This window comes from Trachemys scripta, chromosome 3 (assembly GCF_013100865.1).
Source record: "Trachemys scripta elegans isolate TJP31775 chromosome 3, CAS_Tse_1.0, whole genome shotgun sequence".
NCBI classification, from domain to species: domain Eukaryota; kingdom Metazoa; phylum Chordata; order Testudines; family Emydidae; genus Trachemys; species Trachemys scripta.
Window position 1 is genome coordinate 197,458,698 of NC_048300.1, and position 13,274 is coordinate 197,471,971.

Genomic DNA, 13,274 nt, shown 5'->3' on the forward strand with positions numbered 1-13,274 from the left:
CCAGCAGCCACAATAAAGAATCCTCTTGATATATGCAGATATACCTATCTCATAGAGTTGGAAGGGACCCTGAAAGGTCATCGAGGCCAGCCCCCTGCCTTCACTAGCAGGACCAAGTACTGATTTTGCCCCCGATCCCTAAGTGGCCCCCTCAAGGATTGAACTCACAACCCTGGGTTTAGCAGGCCAATGCTCAAACCACTGAGCTATCCCTCCCCCCTCTTGATAGTTGCTCTGCCATGTCTCTGCTGACCTGGAAAGGGACGGGAGGAGTAACGGGATAAACTAAAGGCCTTGCTCTAAAGGACTGCACAAATGAAAGAAAACAAGACACACACGTTTCAGTGACAGCCCAGTGCCCTGCATGCAGGGATCGGAGTTGAAGCCCATCTCTGCTTGCTGGACTGGTTGGGTCTCAGAGTGCTTGGGTGTGGATACTCCCCTTCAATCTCCCCCTCAGTCAGCAGACTCCCGTCATTCCCACGAAGCAGCACTTGCCTATTCGGAGCATGAAGTTGTTGAAGGACTGGTAGTTAATGTTCATCAGGGTCACTTTCATGGCTAAGGCAAAGTCGGCCAAATCAGCTAAGTGCTGCCATCGCTCCTTCTCCGAGAGCTCCTCTTTCTGCAAGGGCAGTGCAAAGCAAAGGGCAGAGGTTGAGGGAGGTAAAGAGACCCTCCCACACCCCAGGAGGCAGTGATCAGCCTGTCCCATTCCCCTTTCTCCAGCCTTCCCTGTCAGGCCTGAGTTCTCAGACAGCCCAATTCACCACCCTCTCCGCTGTTCCTGTACCTTTATGGTGGTGTTGTAGCCATTGGTATTGACATCGGGGGTCACTCCAGAAGCAGCCATGTAGGTGCTTCCAATAGTTTTAATCTTGGTGATGCACCGGAACTGGGGATCGTCCAGGAGCTGTGAGATACAGGAGACAAAGCCATAAATACAGGAGGTGGCTGGAAAAACAGGTCAAAGACTGATGAGCGGTGAGGTTACAGGGACTTGTGTCAGGCCAGTATCAGTTGTGGTTACAGTTGAACCTCAGAGTGACGAACTGACCAGTCAACCACACACCTCATTTGGAACCAGAAGTATGCAGTCAGGCAGCAGCAGAGACAAACAAACAAAAAGCAACTACAGTACAGTACCGTGTTAAACATAAACTACTACCAAAAAAAAGCTTTGACAAGGTCAGGAAACGGTTTCTGTGCTTGTCTCATTTGAATGAAGATGGTTAAAAGCAGCGTTTGTCTTCGGCACAGTAAAGTCTGAAAGCTGTATTCAGTCAATGGTCAGTTGTAAACTTGTGAAAGAACCACCAGGTTTTGTTCAGAATTACCAACATTTCAGACTTACGAACCGCCTCCCTTCCCCAGCTGTTTGGAATGCTCAGGTTCTACTGTATTTAAAACAACAGTGACACCTGGTGGCTGGTTAGCAGAATCACAGGCTCATTTTACCTACTGATGCCCTGGCTGCAGGCTTCTTCTGGAGAGGCCAAAACGCATCCTGCAGTTACCTGCACCTTGAATCTGGACATGCAGCTCATGGATACCACACATCCCAGCATGCACTGCTCTCTCTGGAAGCAAGTGGAGGCTGCTCAGAACCCGGTGGAGCATTGCATGCTGGGATCTGTCGTCTCCAGGGCGTGAAGCTTGGTTCCAGGTGGGCTGGGCAGCAGTAGGGAATGCACATCTGGACAGCTGGCAATGGGAGGTTAGAAGGCGCTGGCCCAAAACTAAGGCTGCTTACCGCTGCACCCAGTACCAGCCGATAGCAGTCTCAGCGAGGGGCGCCCTCACAGGGAGAGCCAGTCGCTCAGCTTGGCCAGGAAGGATCTCTGTATGCCAGCGGGGTGGCCTACATTTCACTGCCAGCCCACACCATCCCAAGTGCTCCCCTTAGGGGCCTGCGTCCGACTGGCGTGGGGGAAGGCTGGCGCCGGGGCTGGACTCACCGCGTCGAAGTCCGAGATGATCTCGTTGAGGAAGCGCAGGCACTCGATCCCGCCGTTGTTGATACTCTCCTCCGTGTAGAAGTCAGCAAAGTTGGGGAGGGAGGCAAACATGACGCCGATTTCGTCGTACGACTGGCTGTACAGCTCCTGCGGGACCAGGAAGCAGGCCTGTCACTCAGGCCCACAGTGCACTCTAATGTATTGCACTATATTCGCTGTACCCAGCCGGGGGAGGACACCCAGCGATGCCACGGCGCCAACCCGCTTATTCCAGGGCAGCCCGAGCGCCTACTGGGCTCACTAGTTCTGTACAATGCAACTGCTTCTGCTACCTGGCTCCTTATTAAACCCGCAGCCCCAGTCACTCTAGCACAGGGGTTCTCAAACTGGGGGTCGGGACCCTTCAGGGGGTCGTGAGGTTATTACATGGGGGGGGGGGGTCCACGAGCTGTCAGCCTCCACCCCAAACCCTACTTTGCCTCCAGCACTTATAATGGTGTTAAATATATCAAAAGTGTTTTTAATATGTAAGGGGGGTGGCACTCAGAGTCTTGCTGTGTGAAAGGGGGCACCAGTACAAACGTTTGAGACCCACTGCTCTAGCACATTTAAGGGTATGGCGACACACTGCAGTTAAACACCTGTGGCTGGCTCGTGTCAGCTCTTGGGCTGCGGCCTGGGCTCTGGGACCCCACAAGCGGGAGGGAGGTCGCAGAGCGCAGGCTCCCGCCCGAGCCCGAACAGCTCCCCTGCAATTAAACAACCCCTTAGCGTGAGCCCGCAGCAGCTGACATGGGCCAGCCGCGGGTGTTTAACTGCAGCGTAACCAGTCCCAAAGAGCCCCTGACAAAACTCCTCCCAGCTTGGTCACCCTGTGAGCTCCCCTGGCTCCACTGAGCCCCAAACTCACCTATACACCCCCTAGTCAAGTTCCTCCCAACTCCCATTGGGTGGGGCTGAGTAATAGCAGTGGGCACGCCCCATCTACCCTATGGGTCAGCATGCCAGAGCCCCTCTCCCAGGGCTGGCTGGGCAGAGCACAAGGGCTAGCGAAGGGATCCCCCGGGGGCAGTCTGGGTGCCCCCGGAACATCACTCACATACAGATCTCAGGCCCCTCACAACTCCCCTGTGGGGAAGGAATCAGTGCCCTTTTTTTACAGCTAGCCACATGGAGGCCAAGAGAAGTTCAGTTTTGCCCTTAGATGCGACTCAGAAAATGGCATCCGCCCCACTCAGCGCAAGGGGTGTCAGCTCTGGCCCTTGGGAGACGCCCCACCCATTTCTCCTGGGAGAGGGGGCTGTTTTGGTCTCATGGTGAAGAGAGCTGTAGGAAATGGGGTGGCACTGACTTCACCAGGAAGGGTACCCGGCTTTTTAAAACTGGGGCACAGACCCACAGCTGCTCCTCTCAATCTGCCCATATGATCCTACACTCTAAGGGGCTTCTCTGGCCCTCCTCGTGTGCAGTCATTAATCGATTTATCCTCACAGCTCCCCTGGAGGTAGGCAAGTCTCATCCTCATTTTACAGAACTGAGGCTCAGAGAGATTAAGGGACTTGCCTGAGGGCCCCCACGATCTCAGTGGCAGGGCTGGCTTTAGCACCCAGGGTTGGGGTTGAGTGTCGTGGTACGTCTGCACTGCAGCTGGGAGGTGTGATGCCCAGCTCAGGTGGGCGTACACACACGAGCTCTGCTTGAGCGAGAGCGCTGACAACAGCAGGGTGGCCGTGACGGCGGCTCGAGCTAGCCGCCCGAGTACGTGCCTAGGCTCTCGGCCGGGGCTGTACTCAGGCAGCTGCTCAGGGCACTGTGGCCACACTGTTGGTTTCAGAGCGAATGCGTGGGAGTCATTCCCCTAGCCCAGTGCAGGGAATGACCTAACCCTGTCTTTGAGTGCAGGGCCTAGGGAGGTTTCCTTCCATCTCTGATTTCTAGGATTCTCTGGCTTGGGCTGGGAGGCCAGCGGAAGGAGACTGGAAACGTCAGCTCTCCCCACGTTACAGTGTCTGGCTCGCCCGTTCTCACCTCGTCCCGTTTCTTAGAGCCCAGGAAATGCCGGGCCACGTGCTCCGGCAACATATTGGTGACCAGAGCCTCGTTCCAGCGCCTCATCTCGTACACCCGCTCCTTCTGGTCATGGACATCGATCTTCCACAGGAACAACGTCCTGGCCAGCTTCTCCACCTGCAGGCAGGGCAAGTGCCGCAGAGTCAGGCAGGGCCTCGCAGCGCTTCGGACACAGCGACCTCAACCATGGGCTCACTGAGGTGCAGGGCTGGGGCAGGACTCGCTTACGGTACCGCGGGCATGTCTGTGGCAGAGCCAGGAACGGAATGCAAGAATCCCGCCACCCAGTTCTCTGCTCTAACCACTCAACCCCTCTGCCTCTCGCTGCCCCGCCCCCATCTCCCCTGCACCAAGCTATTCGCTGCGGTGATGCAGTCACTCCAACACCCACAGGTGGGAGCCTTCCAGGTCAGCAGGCTATGGGCTTCCTGGCTGCGGTGCGAAGGCAGCCCTTTCCGAGAATCCTACGCCATCCGAGAGCCATCCAGAGATCGCCTCCGGCAGCTAGGCACCAAACAATGGATCTTTGGGCCACTCACGGCTCCAGCAAGAGGGCAGGGCACTGGGAGAGAAAGAGAGAGAGAACAAAGGGACGGGGGAGAGGGAAATGCAGATACTGGGGGGAATAAGGAGGTAGGGGAGGGAAACTGATCCAAACCCTTCCAGCTCGGTGCTGAGTTGGCAGGGAGCTAGAGAAGGGCTAGGAACAAGTGAGCAAAGGAACCCAGAGGAACCCCAAAGGAGAAGGGAGGGCAGAGATGGAAGAGAGAGAGGCAGAGGCACAAGCAACTTGGGAGGGGAGGGACGCGTGCAGGAGAGCTCCAGAAGTAAGAGAGAGAGGGGCTCTGCACGGGACAGGGTGAAAACACCCTCCAGCGGGGCAGTGTGGGGGAAGGTGGCCATGTGTCCCAATGCCCTGTTGGTGGCCGTGCCAGGAGAACTCCAGGGATCGCAGGAGGGTGAAGACGGAAAAGGAAGGGGAGCCGGACAGATCACTCACGTGGCGAGAGAAGTAGTAGAAGCTGAGCATCATGATGAAGACCATCACTGTCATGGAGTACTTGGAGGGGACCAGGGCGGACCTGCCGAGGGAGAGACGAGTGAGCCACGTTCGTCCCACCATGGCTGGGTTCCCTCCCTTTCCATGGCAGCCAGCACGTCCCTACGCCAAGGCCGGCACCCAGCGACTGCATGAGGGCTTTGAAGACCTTCAGGGGGCTTTCCCTCCTCCCGCTAGCCTCTGCTGGAAGGATGCAGGGGCAGCTCCATGAGAGGCCTGACAGGGACAACCCAAACAACCGCTTGATGAAAGTTCTTGTCCCGGTCGGCCATCAGCTGAGAACAGCTGCCTTTGGACCAGCTGGGAGCACCCAAGGGCTGCAGCCACCCCCCTCCCCACTAAAGCAATTAAACAGCCATTAGGGAGCGGGGATTGTTTCGGGGAAGGACAGGGAGAGAGGGGAGGGATCGCTGCAGACGGGGGAAGACTGGATGGGAGGAAACGTCTCCCCACCCTGGGCTGTGGAATGGTCTCCCCAGGGGTGGAAGGTCTGAAACTGGACCAAACCAAGACCATAATAGGGAACAGTCCTACATTGTGCCTGGAGCGCAGGCCGGTCCCTCTATGCCCTCTCCGCCACGCCCAGTGCCCTTACACGTTCTCCTTGAAGCGTTCCTTATCGTACTCGTCGAAGATCTGCTGCCAGGCATAGATGTTGACCACGCCCACTGCCCCGGTGATCATGACCATCAGGGTGAGCTTGACCATGTGGCTGACCTGCACCAGCATGATGGTGGCGATGAGGGCCAGCACGGCAATGAAGCTGTAATACTTGGGGTCCTCCACGCAGCCCCCTGCCAGCAGGGTCCCTGCGGTGCTGTTGCTGGTGCTGGAGTAGAACTGCAGGCAGCTGAGCTGTGGGGGCGGCAGAGAGATGGGTGAGGGGTTACAGATTGTTACGTACCAATGGCCAGACTGGATCGGAGCAGCGATAAGGAGAGGCTCTTATTTAGCCTTCAGAAATCTCTCTCTCTCTTTCCTTTTAAAATGGCCCAAGCCTGAAGTCCCAGCCCTCCAAAGTCAGTGCCCTGAGTATAAACTGAGTAATGGCGTTTAGCGCTCCCTGCCTGCATGGGATAGGGATAGCAGCAGCGCCAGCGACGCGCTCCGCCTTGCCCCAGACCCTGGGCTGGAGAGGTCGGAGAGGGGAGCTGTGCTGCATGGCCCATGCAGTCCTTGTCAGCACGTTAGTTCCGGATGAGGTGGCTTTCCTTGTGATGTGGCTATCAGGGCCACCGTGAACTGGACTCCCACCTTTCCAGGTTTTCAAACAGCTCTCTGAGGGTAAGCGCTTGTGGTTTTCACTGACCTGGGCTCGCTTTGAACCAGCGACTCAGGGGTGAAAGGCTCCACAATAATCGTGCCCAAACACAACAGGGCCTGTCTGTGCCGCACAGATGGCCAGGTGCTATAGGAAACTCAGCCAAACGCTACAGAGCCTTCCCCCAGGCAGAAACCCACCCGCCGTCACCCCTGCACACATCTGGGTACCGTTATCACCACTGATCATCTACGGACCCTGGCAAGATAAGGCAATGGCTGGAGGAGGATCAAACCTCATGCTTCAGGGCATGAGCTGCTAGGCAGCTGCAGGGCAGTGGGATGGGGTCAGGAAGGAGAAACCGAAGATTGTGTCTAGATGGGAAGTTGGGCCCTTGGAAAGTCCTGTTTCCTCCCTTTGGGATGGCTGAGCTTGCTGCTGTAAAGTATGATGTGGTTGTGCCCGAGGTACCCACGCTCTGCCCCTCGTGGCAACCTGCCAGGAGCCCCGGGCTGCACCTGGTCTCTGTTAAATGTAGGTATCTGGGCTGCCCTGCCCTTGACCATGCAGCCGCTGAGACACCCTATCACGAGATGATGCCGGGCTCTTAGGAGGAAGGCAGAGCATTGCATGCTGGGACCTGTCCGCTCCCTGGCTGCCCCCCCTTCCAATTAGGATCACTTCAGCTGGTGTAAATGCACACACTGGGTCTGATTGTCCTCACGGCCGTTAAATCGGGGGTCCCTCAGTCACACCCGGTGGAGCGACACCGCTGCGGAAGGGCTGTTGGCGTCAGGCCCTAGGGATTCGCCCATTAATAATGCTGCTAACAATATCTGGCTGCCGTCGATCTTTGCTGTTTTCGTTTAATGACCAGCAGGGCATGGTGCTCTGAACAATTATTGGCACACCCAAAACGGGAAGGTCAGAACGGACATATAAACTGAGTAATGGCATTTCGAGCTCCCTGCCTGCATGGGACAGGGACAGCAGCCGTACAGGCAGGATGGGATCAGCCATCCACACCGAGAGGTTTATAAATAGGCACCGTGGTCCAAACCCAGCCCTGGCATCACGCAACCCTGATCCATGGAGAGACACCAGGGCTGCGCAAGACCCACCAGAGCTAATGGGCCTCTCAGGTTGGAAGGGAGCTCAACAAGTCATCAAGTCCAGCCCCCTGCGCTGAGGAAGGACCAAGTAAACCTGGACCATCCCTGACAGGGGTTTTCCAACCTGGTCTTAAAACCTACAATGATGAGGATTCCACATCTCCATTGGAAGCCTGTTCCAGAGCTTAACTGGCTTTAGTGAGAAAGGTTTTCCTAATATCCAACCTAAATCTCCTTTGCTGCAGAGTAAGTCCATTCCTTCCTGTCCTACCTCCAGTGGCCATGGAGAACAACTGATCACCTCCTCTTTATAACAGCCCTTAACAGCTGAAGACTGTTATCAGGTCCCCCTTAGTCTTTTTTTCTTAAAATATGCCCAGTTTTTTTAACCTTTCTTCATAGATCAGGTTTTCTAAAGCACTGGCTCTCAACCTTTCCAGACTACTGCCCCCCTTTCAGGAGTCTGATTTGTCTTGTGTACCCCCAAGTTTCACTTTAGTTAAAAACAGCTTGCTTCCAAAATCAGACATAAAAATACAAAAGGGTCACAGCACACTATGACTTCAAAATTGCTGACTTTCTCCTTTTTACCATATAATTATAAAATAAATCAACTGGAATATAAATACAGTTCAGTGTACAAAACAAGTCATTGCCTGTATGAAATTGTAGTTTGTACTGACTTGGTTAGTGCTTTTTATGTAGCCCATTGTGAAACTAGGCAAATATCTAGATGAGTTGATGTACTCCCTGGAAGATCTCTGTATACCCCCAGGGTACGTGAACCCCTGATTGAGAACCATTGTTCTAAACCTTCTATCAGCTTTGTTGCTCTCCTCTGGACTCTCTCCAGTTTATCCACATCTTTCTTAAAGCGACACAGTGCCCGAGATGAGGCCTCACCAGTGCCGAGTACAGTGGAACAATTACCTCCCGTGTCTTACAGACGACATTCCTGTTAATACACCCCAAATGATATTAGCCTTTTTCACAACTGCATCACGTTGTTGACTCAGATTCAATTTGTGACTAACTATAACCCCGGATCCATTTCAACCGTACGGCCCCCTCGCCAGATATTCCCCATTTTGTACTCATGCATTTGATTTTGGATGTCGATAGACTCTTCCTCTGAGGCACCCAGTGGAGCGACCTCATGTGCTGGTGTGAGGTGGCAGGGAAAACGGTGGCAGGGGGGAGGCAGGAAGGTTCTCACCATATCCACGATGTCGGCCATGGTGAGGATAAAGATGGCCGACATGGCCCATGTGTTCCGGGCCCACCGGGTCCTGTCGATCCAAGTGGAAAAGGCTACGAGTTTTTTGGGAAATACCTATGAAGAGAAGAGGTTTTTAATGACGTGAATCTCAGCTCTTCTGCCCAGAGGCTATGCTGATGGGAGCCTTGTAAGTACCTGGCACCAAGAATCCCAAAGTGCTTTGTCAACTCTCATTTCAATGGGAGTTAGAGGCCTAAATGCCTTTGAGGATGTGGGCCCAATTGTTAACCCCCACATCACACCATGGGGAGAGCAGTCTACATTGCCATCAAGTATCTCCAGAACCACACGTTTTTTGGAAGTCTCTGGATGAAGGGTGCGCCCCCGGCTGAAATTGGGTGGCCCACAATCTCAGCTTTCAATTAGCTTTCTAGCCCTTACCTCTGTGAAGGAACCCTACCAAACAGAGTGGTGCTGCCTTCCTGAATCTGCAGACAGCTCGAAACAACAGAGGTGTGAACTGCCCCATTCAACTCAACGGGGGGGGGTTGACCCCACAGCTGAATGATGAGCGTTACAATGGTAGCATATTTCACTGTTTCAGCGCTGATCGCTTTAGGAGAAACATCCAGCTAAGGTACCTACGCAGCGTTGTGGGTTGTAGTGATGGATATTGGGCCAAAGAAAAACAGCTGGTCATAGACTCATAGACTTTGAGGTCAGAAGGGACCATTATGATCATCTGGTCTGACCCCCTGCATGCTGCAGGCCATAAAACCGTCCCTACCCCTTCCCTGGACTCTGCCGTTGAAGTCCCCAATCCTGTTTTTAGTGACTTCAATCGGCAGAGACCCTCCTGCTAGAGATCCCTGCCCCATGCTGCGGAGGAAGGCGAAAAACCTCCAGAGGCTCAGCCAATCTGCCCTGGAGGAAAATTCCTTCCCGACCCCAAATATGGCGATCAGTAAGACCCCGAGCATATAGACAAGAATAGTCATGGGGGAGGAACTAGTAACTCAAGGACACCAAAATGTTTCAGTACATTTCTGCTTTTGTAGGACTGATCTTTACAACATTTCAATAAATCCATGGTCACGAAGGACTTCACAGCACATGAAGGACTGGAGGATAGGTCCCTCAATGGCTATTAGCCAGGATGGCCAGGGATGGTGTCCCTCTGTTTGCCAGAAGCTGGGAATGGGCAACAGGGGATGGATCACTCAATGATTGCCTCTGGGACACCTGGCATTGGCCACTGTCGGAAGACAGGATACTGGGCTAGATGGACCTTTGGTCTGACCCACTCTGGCTGTTTTTATGTGGAGATAGAACACAGACCCTCCTACTCCAAAAGTTCCTCCCTCTATGACCAGAGCTAAAGGGGACTCTCCATTAGCTATTAGCGATATGGGGCCTATGGCACACAGTTCAGCAGGGCGGATTCCATCCGCTTCCACTGACTCCTTGGGAGTCGCGGGTGCTCAGCAGCTTTCAGGAGCAGGTCCTCTGTCCTCTTACCCTGGGGAAAATGGCTGCCAGAGAGCAGAGAGTCAGGATGAGCAGCAGGATTTCTCCAATTACAAACGTCACATAATTGGCCACCAGCCTGCAGAGAGAGAGAGAGAGTCAAAAGCCAGCCCTGTGCGGGGTTAGTCCAGTGACGGTGCTACCCACACAGCCCAGTGGGTTCACACAGTACTCCGCTGCTTTTCACAGCAATATCAGATTGCTGAGTAGGTTTCACTCGGTTTTGGACCACGAGCATGAACGGCGCAGAGAGACTTCAGCTGGGCTAGGACGAGCGGGCAGAGGACAGAAAGTAGCCGGCATGGGGTTGAGAAAGCCGCAGGTCACTTCCTAAGCTCATGTTCTCAAAAGGCAAAAGAGACACGGAGCTAATATGTGTTGGTTGCAGCCAGGAACTAGACTGGCTACTCCTCCAGCTGACGTGGAAGACGGTCTGTGTTGTGGGCGACTCTTGGGGGGAATATATATGAGAGCAAGAGGATGACAAAGTGCTAGCCTGGGACTTGGGAGACGAGAGTTTAATTCCCAGCTCAGCCACAGACTCGGTGTGATCCTGAGCAAATCACATGCCCTTCTGTGCCTCAGTTTCCCATCTGTACAATGGGGATAACAGGGCTGCTGCAAAGATAACTACATGAAGGGTTGTGAAGTGCTCGGACACTCCAGGAACAGGGCCCATATTAGTCCCTGAGAGTGTGGGGAGAAGAGGGGATGTTATTTCAACACACTTTTTAACTAAGCTTCCTAAAAATCCTTCCAACTCCTGTGAAAGCTGGTTGGCTTTTCTGGCATCCCCACACCCTGCAGTAACACTGTGGGTGGGAGGGATAGCTCAGTGGTTTGAGCATTGGCCTCCTAAACCCAGGGTTGTGAGTTCAATCCTTGAGGGGGCCACTTAGGGATCTGGGGCAAAATCAGTACTTGATCCTGCTAGTGAAGGCAGGGGGCTGGCCTCAATGACCTTTCAGGGTCCCTTCCAGCTCTAGGAGATAGGTATAGCTCCATATTAACAAGCATTTGCAAAGCACTAACAGTGGGCGTGATTCCGTGCAGGACAGACGTCAAAACAAAGCCCCTGCTGGCAGGACCTTGCGGTCCCAAAGAGAAGGTCTTCGGGGGAGCTCTAGCAGAGCCAGGGGCTTTTCACCGCAGCACCGATTTCTGGGCTTTGCCTCATTCCCCTCCAAGCAATAACGGGTGACACTGATGGGGTACAACAGCCATGTAGCACTTTTCAATCACGGCGCCCAGGGCTTTGCGAACACATGGGGAGATACAGGCCCTGGAGAGCTAACGATTTAAGAATTAGGACACCCAGTCACACCCTGCTAGGTCTGCGGCAGGGGACCAGCCCTGGAGCAGCCTGGCAAATGCATGTTCTCACCGGGGGTTCCCATGGCAACCTGCCCACAATCAGATAGGGAGAGAGGCTGGCACTGCACGGTCACTTGGTCCTGTCGATTCATTATTTGATTGCCCTTCCCCGGGGGTGCGGGCAGAGGCGATTGTCAATAGGACGTAGCAAGGACAAGCTGCAGTGCTTTGCCCCCCACCGCGCTCTCAGCAGGGTGGCTAAGGCTTCACTCAGAGGCTCCGCTCCTACAGCCGGCGGCTCTCACCCGGCAAACAACCCGCTGGCCGGCTGGACTTCCCGCGGCGGCTGCTCCTGGGAGAGCCCAAGAGCAGCCAGAGAGAAAAGGGGAAAACCTGGGGGCCGAGGGCTCAGGGAACTTTCCACACCCACGGCCCCTGCTGCAGCCTGGCAAGTGTCATTCAAGACAGATGCCCCTTGATGGCTGTGGAGTGGCCTATGTGAAATGAGTGTGGGGGAGGTCTCAGCCCAGTCCCTGAGGATCGGGGGTTCACATGATATAGCCCATCCCCGCAGTCAGCATCCCGGCTGGCAGTCTCTGCCCAGAGGGCAAGGACCCTGCAGGCCATGGAGAGAAAGCCCAGTGCCTCCCAAGAGCTGGTCCCTCTAGGTCAGAGCTGAGGAAACGGAGCAGGATGATACTGGGGAAGCTTTAACTGCCGCTGCCTACGCTGTACTTGCTCCATCTCCCTGACAAACACACCTTCTGGGAGCCCGGCCTGCTCACCCCGACCTCCCTGGGTTTCTAGCACACCTCCGGTGAAGAGGGCCACACAGAAGTCCAGCCCAGGAGGAATCAACCAGGCCTCTGGGGGAATATGTACAGGGAGTGATGCACCAGGCCCATTCTACAACTCTGCCCAGGGTGAGGGGTGGAGAAGGGTATTCCCAGCGCAGAGCCCCGTTGTGCCAGGGGCTGCACAGACCCAGCCCCTGCTCCTCGCCCCAATGGACCTGCTCACCAGGGATCGATTAAGATCTCCACCAGGGCGGTGAAGAAGAGCACCACGCAGGAGCAGCTGAAGGCGGCCCCGCTCTGCTTCTCCTTCTCCACGGAGTAGCGCGTTTCCATCTCCGGGTTGATGAAGCGCATGGAGAGGCGGTAGGTGTATTTCCCCTTCAGCCTGCCGGAGACACCGCGCACCCCGGTGAGATGCTGGAGGCCGTGGGCAAAGGGGAAAAGGAGAGGGAGGGTCCTCACTCTGCCGGGGGGCTGCTGCAAGGGTATTGCCATCACCATGAGGAAAGAAACGAGGGCCGTGGGAAAGAGCGCCTCTAGGGGGAGGGGAGAGGAAGAGGATCCCTGCAGCATCCAGGAGAGAGGTAGAGGATTTGTGGGAGAGGACAGGGTATCTGGGGGCAAAGGGTACAGCCCCCATAGAGGGAGTTAGAGGAACAGCACCTTCAATCAATGGCATCTTGGTGCTGTTTGAGGCACACACCATACCCGGCCATTGTTCGCAGGGCACCACTGGGCCGGCTGATACCCAGTGCATGGAATCCGTTAGCGGTGCAAGGAGAGCAGATCCACTGCAGCCCAGTTAGTCTCTGGGCAGGTTTGAGATGGCTGGGCACGTCCCAGCAGGGCTGCACTGGCCAGCACCCCGTGACCCCGAGGGGCTGGGGCTGGGTCCCTGTAGCAGGGCTGCACTGGGTGAGCCCCCGTGATCCGGGGGGGGCTGGGTCCCTGTAGCC

The 13,274-nt window shown here is 55.1% G+C and overlaps 1 protein-coding gene across 2 annotated transcripts in view; it reads right to left on the bottom strand.

The window, feature by feature from the left end:
- Positions 1 to 13,274, bottom strand: part of ADCY3 (adenylate cyclase 3) — a 95,187-nt gene that overhangs the window by 3,176 nt on the left and 78,737 nt on the right. For both annotated transcript variants that reach the window (XM_034766775.1, XM_034766774.1), the window contains exons 10-18: positions 12,542 to 12,703; positions 10,199 to 10,286; positions 8,678 to 8,794; positions 5,684 to 5,943; positions 5,029 to 5,110; positions 3,987 to 4,145; positions 1,959 to 2,105; positions 794 to 913; positions 499 to 625 (exon numbers count right to left, since the gene is read on the bottom strand). In XM_034766775.1, coding sequence (XP_034622666.1) covers positions 499 to 625; positions 794 to 913; positions 1,959 to 2,105; positions 3,987 to 4,145; positions 5,029 to 5,110; positions 5,684 to 5,943; positions 8,678 to 8,794; positions 10,199 to 10,286; positions 12,542 to 12,703 — 1,262 coding nt within the window. The remainder of the gene's footprint in view (positions 1 to 498; positions 626 to 793; positions 914 to 1,958; positions 2,106 to 3,986; positions 4,146 to 5,028; positions 5,111 to 5,683; positions 5,944 to 8,677; positions 8,795 to 10,198; positions 10,287 to 12,541; positions 12,704 to 13,274) is intronic.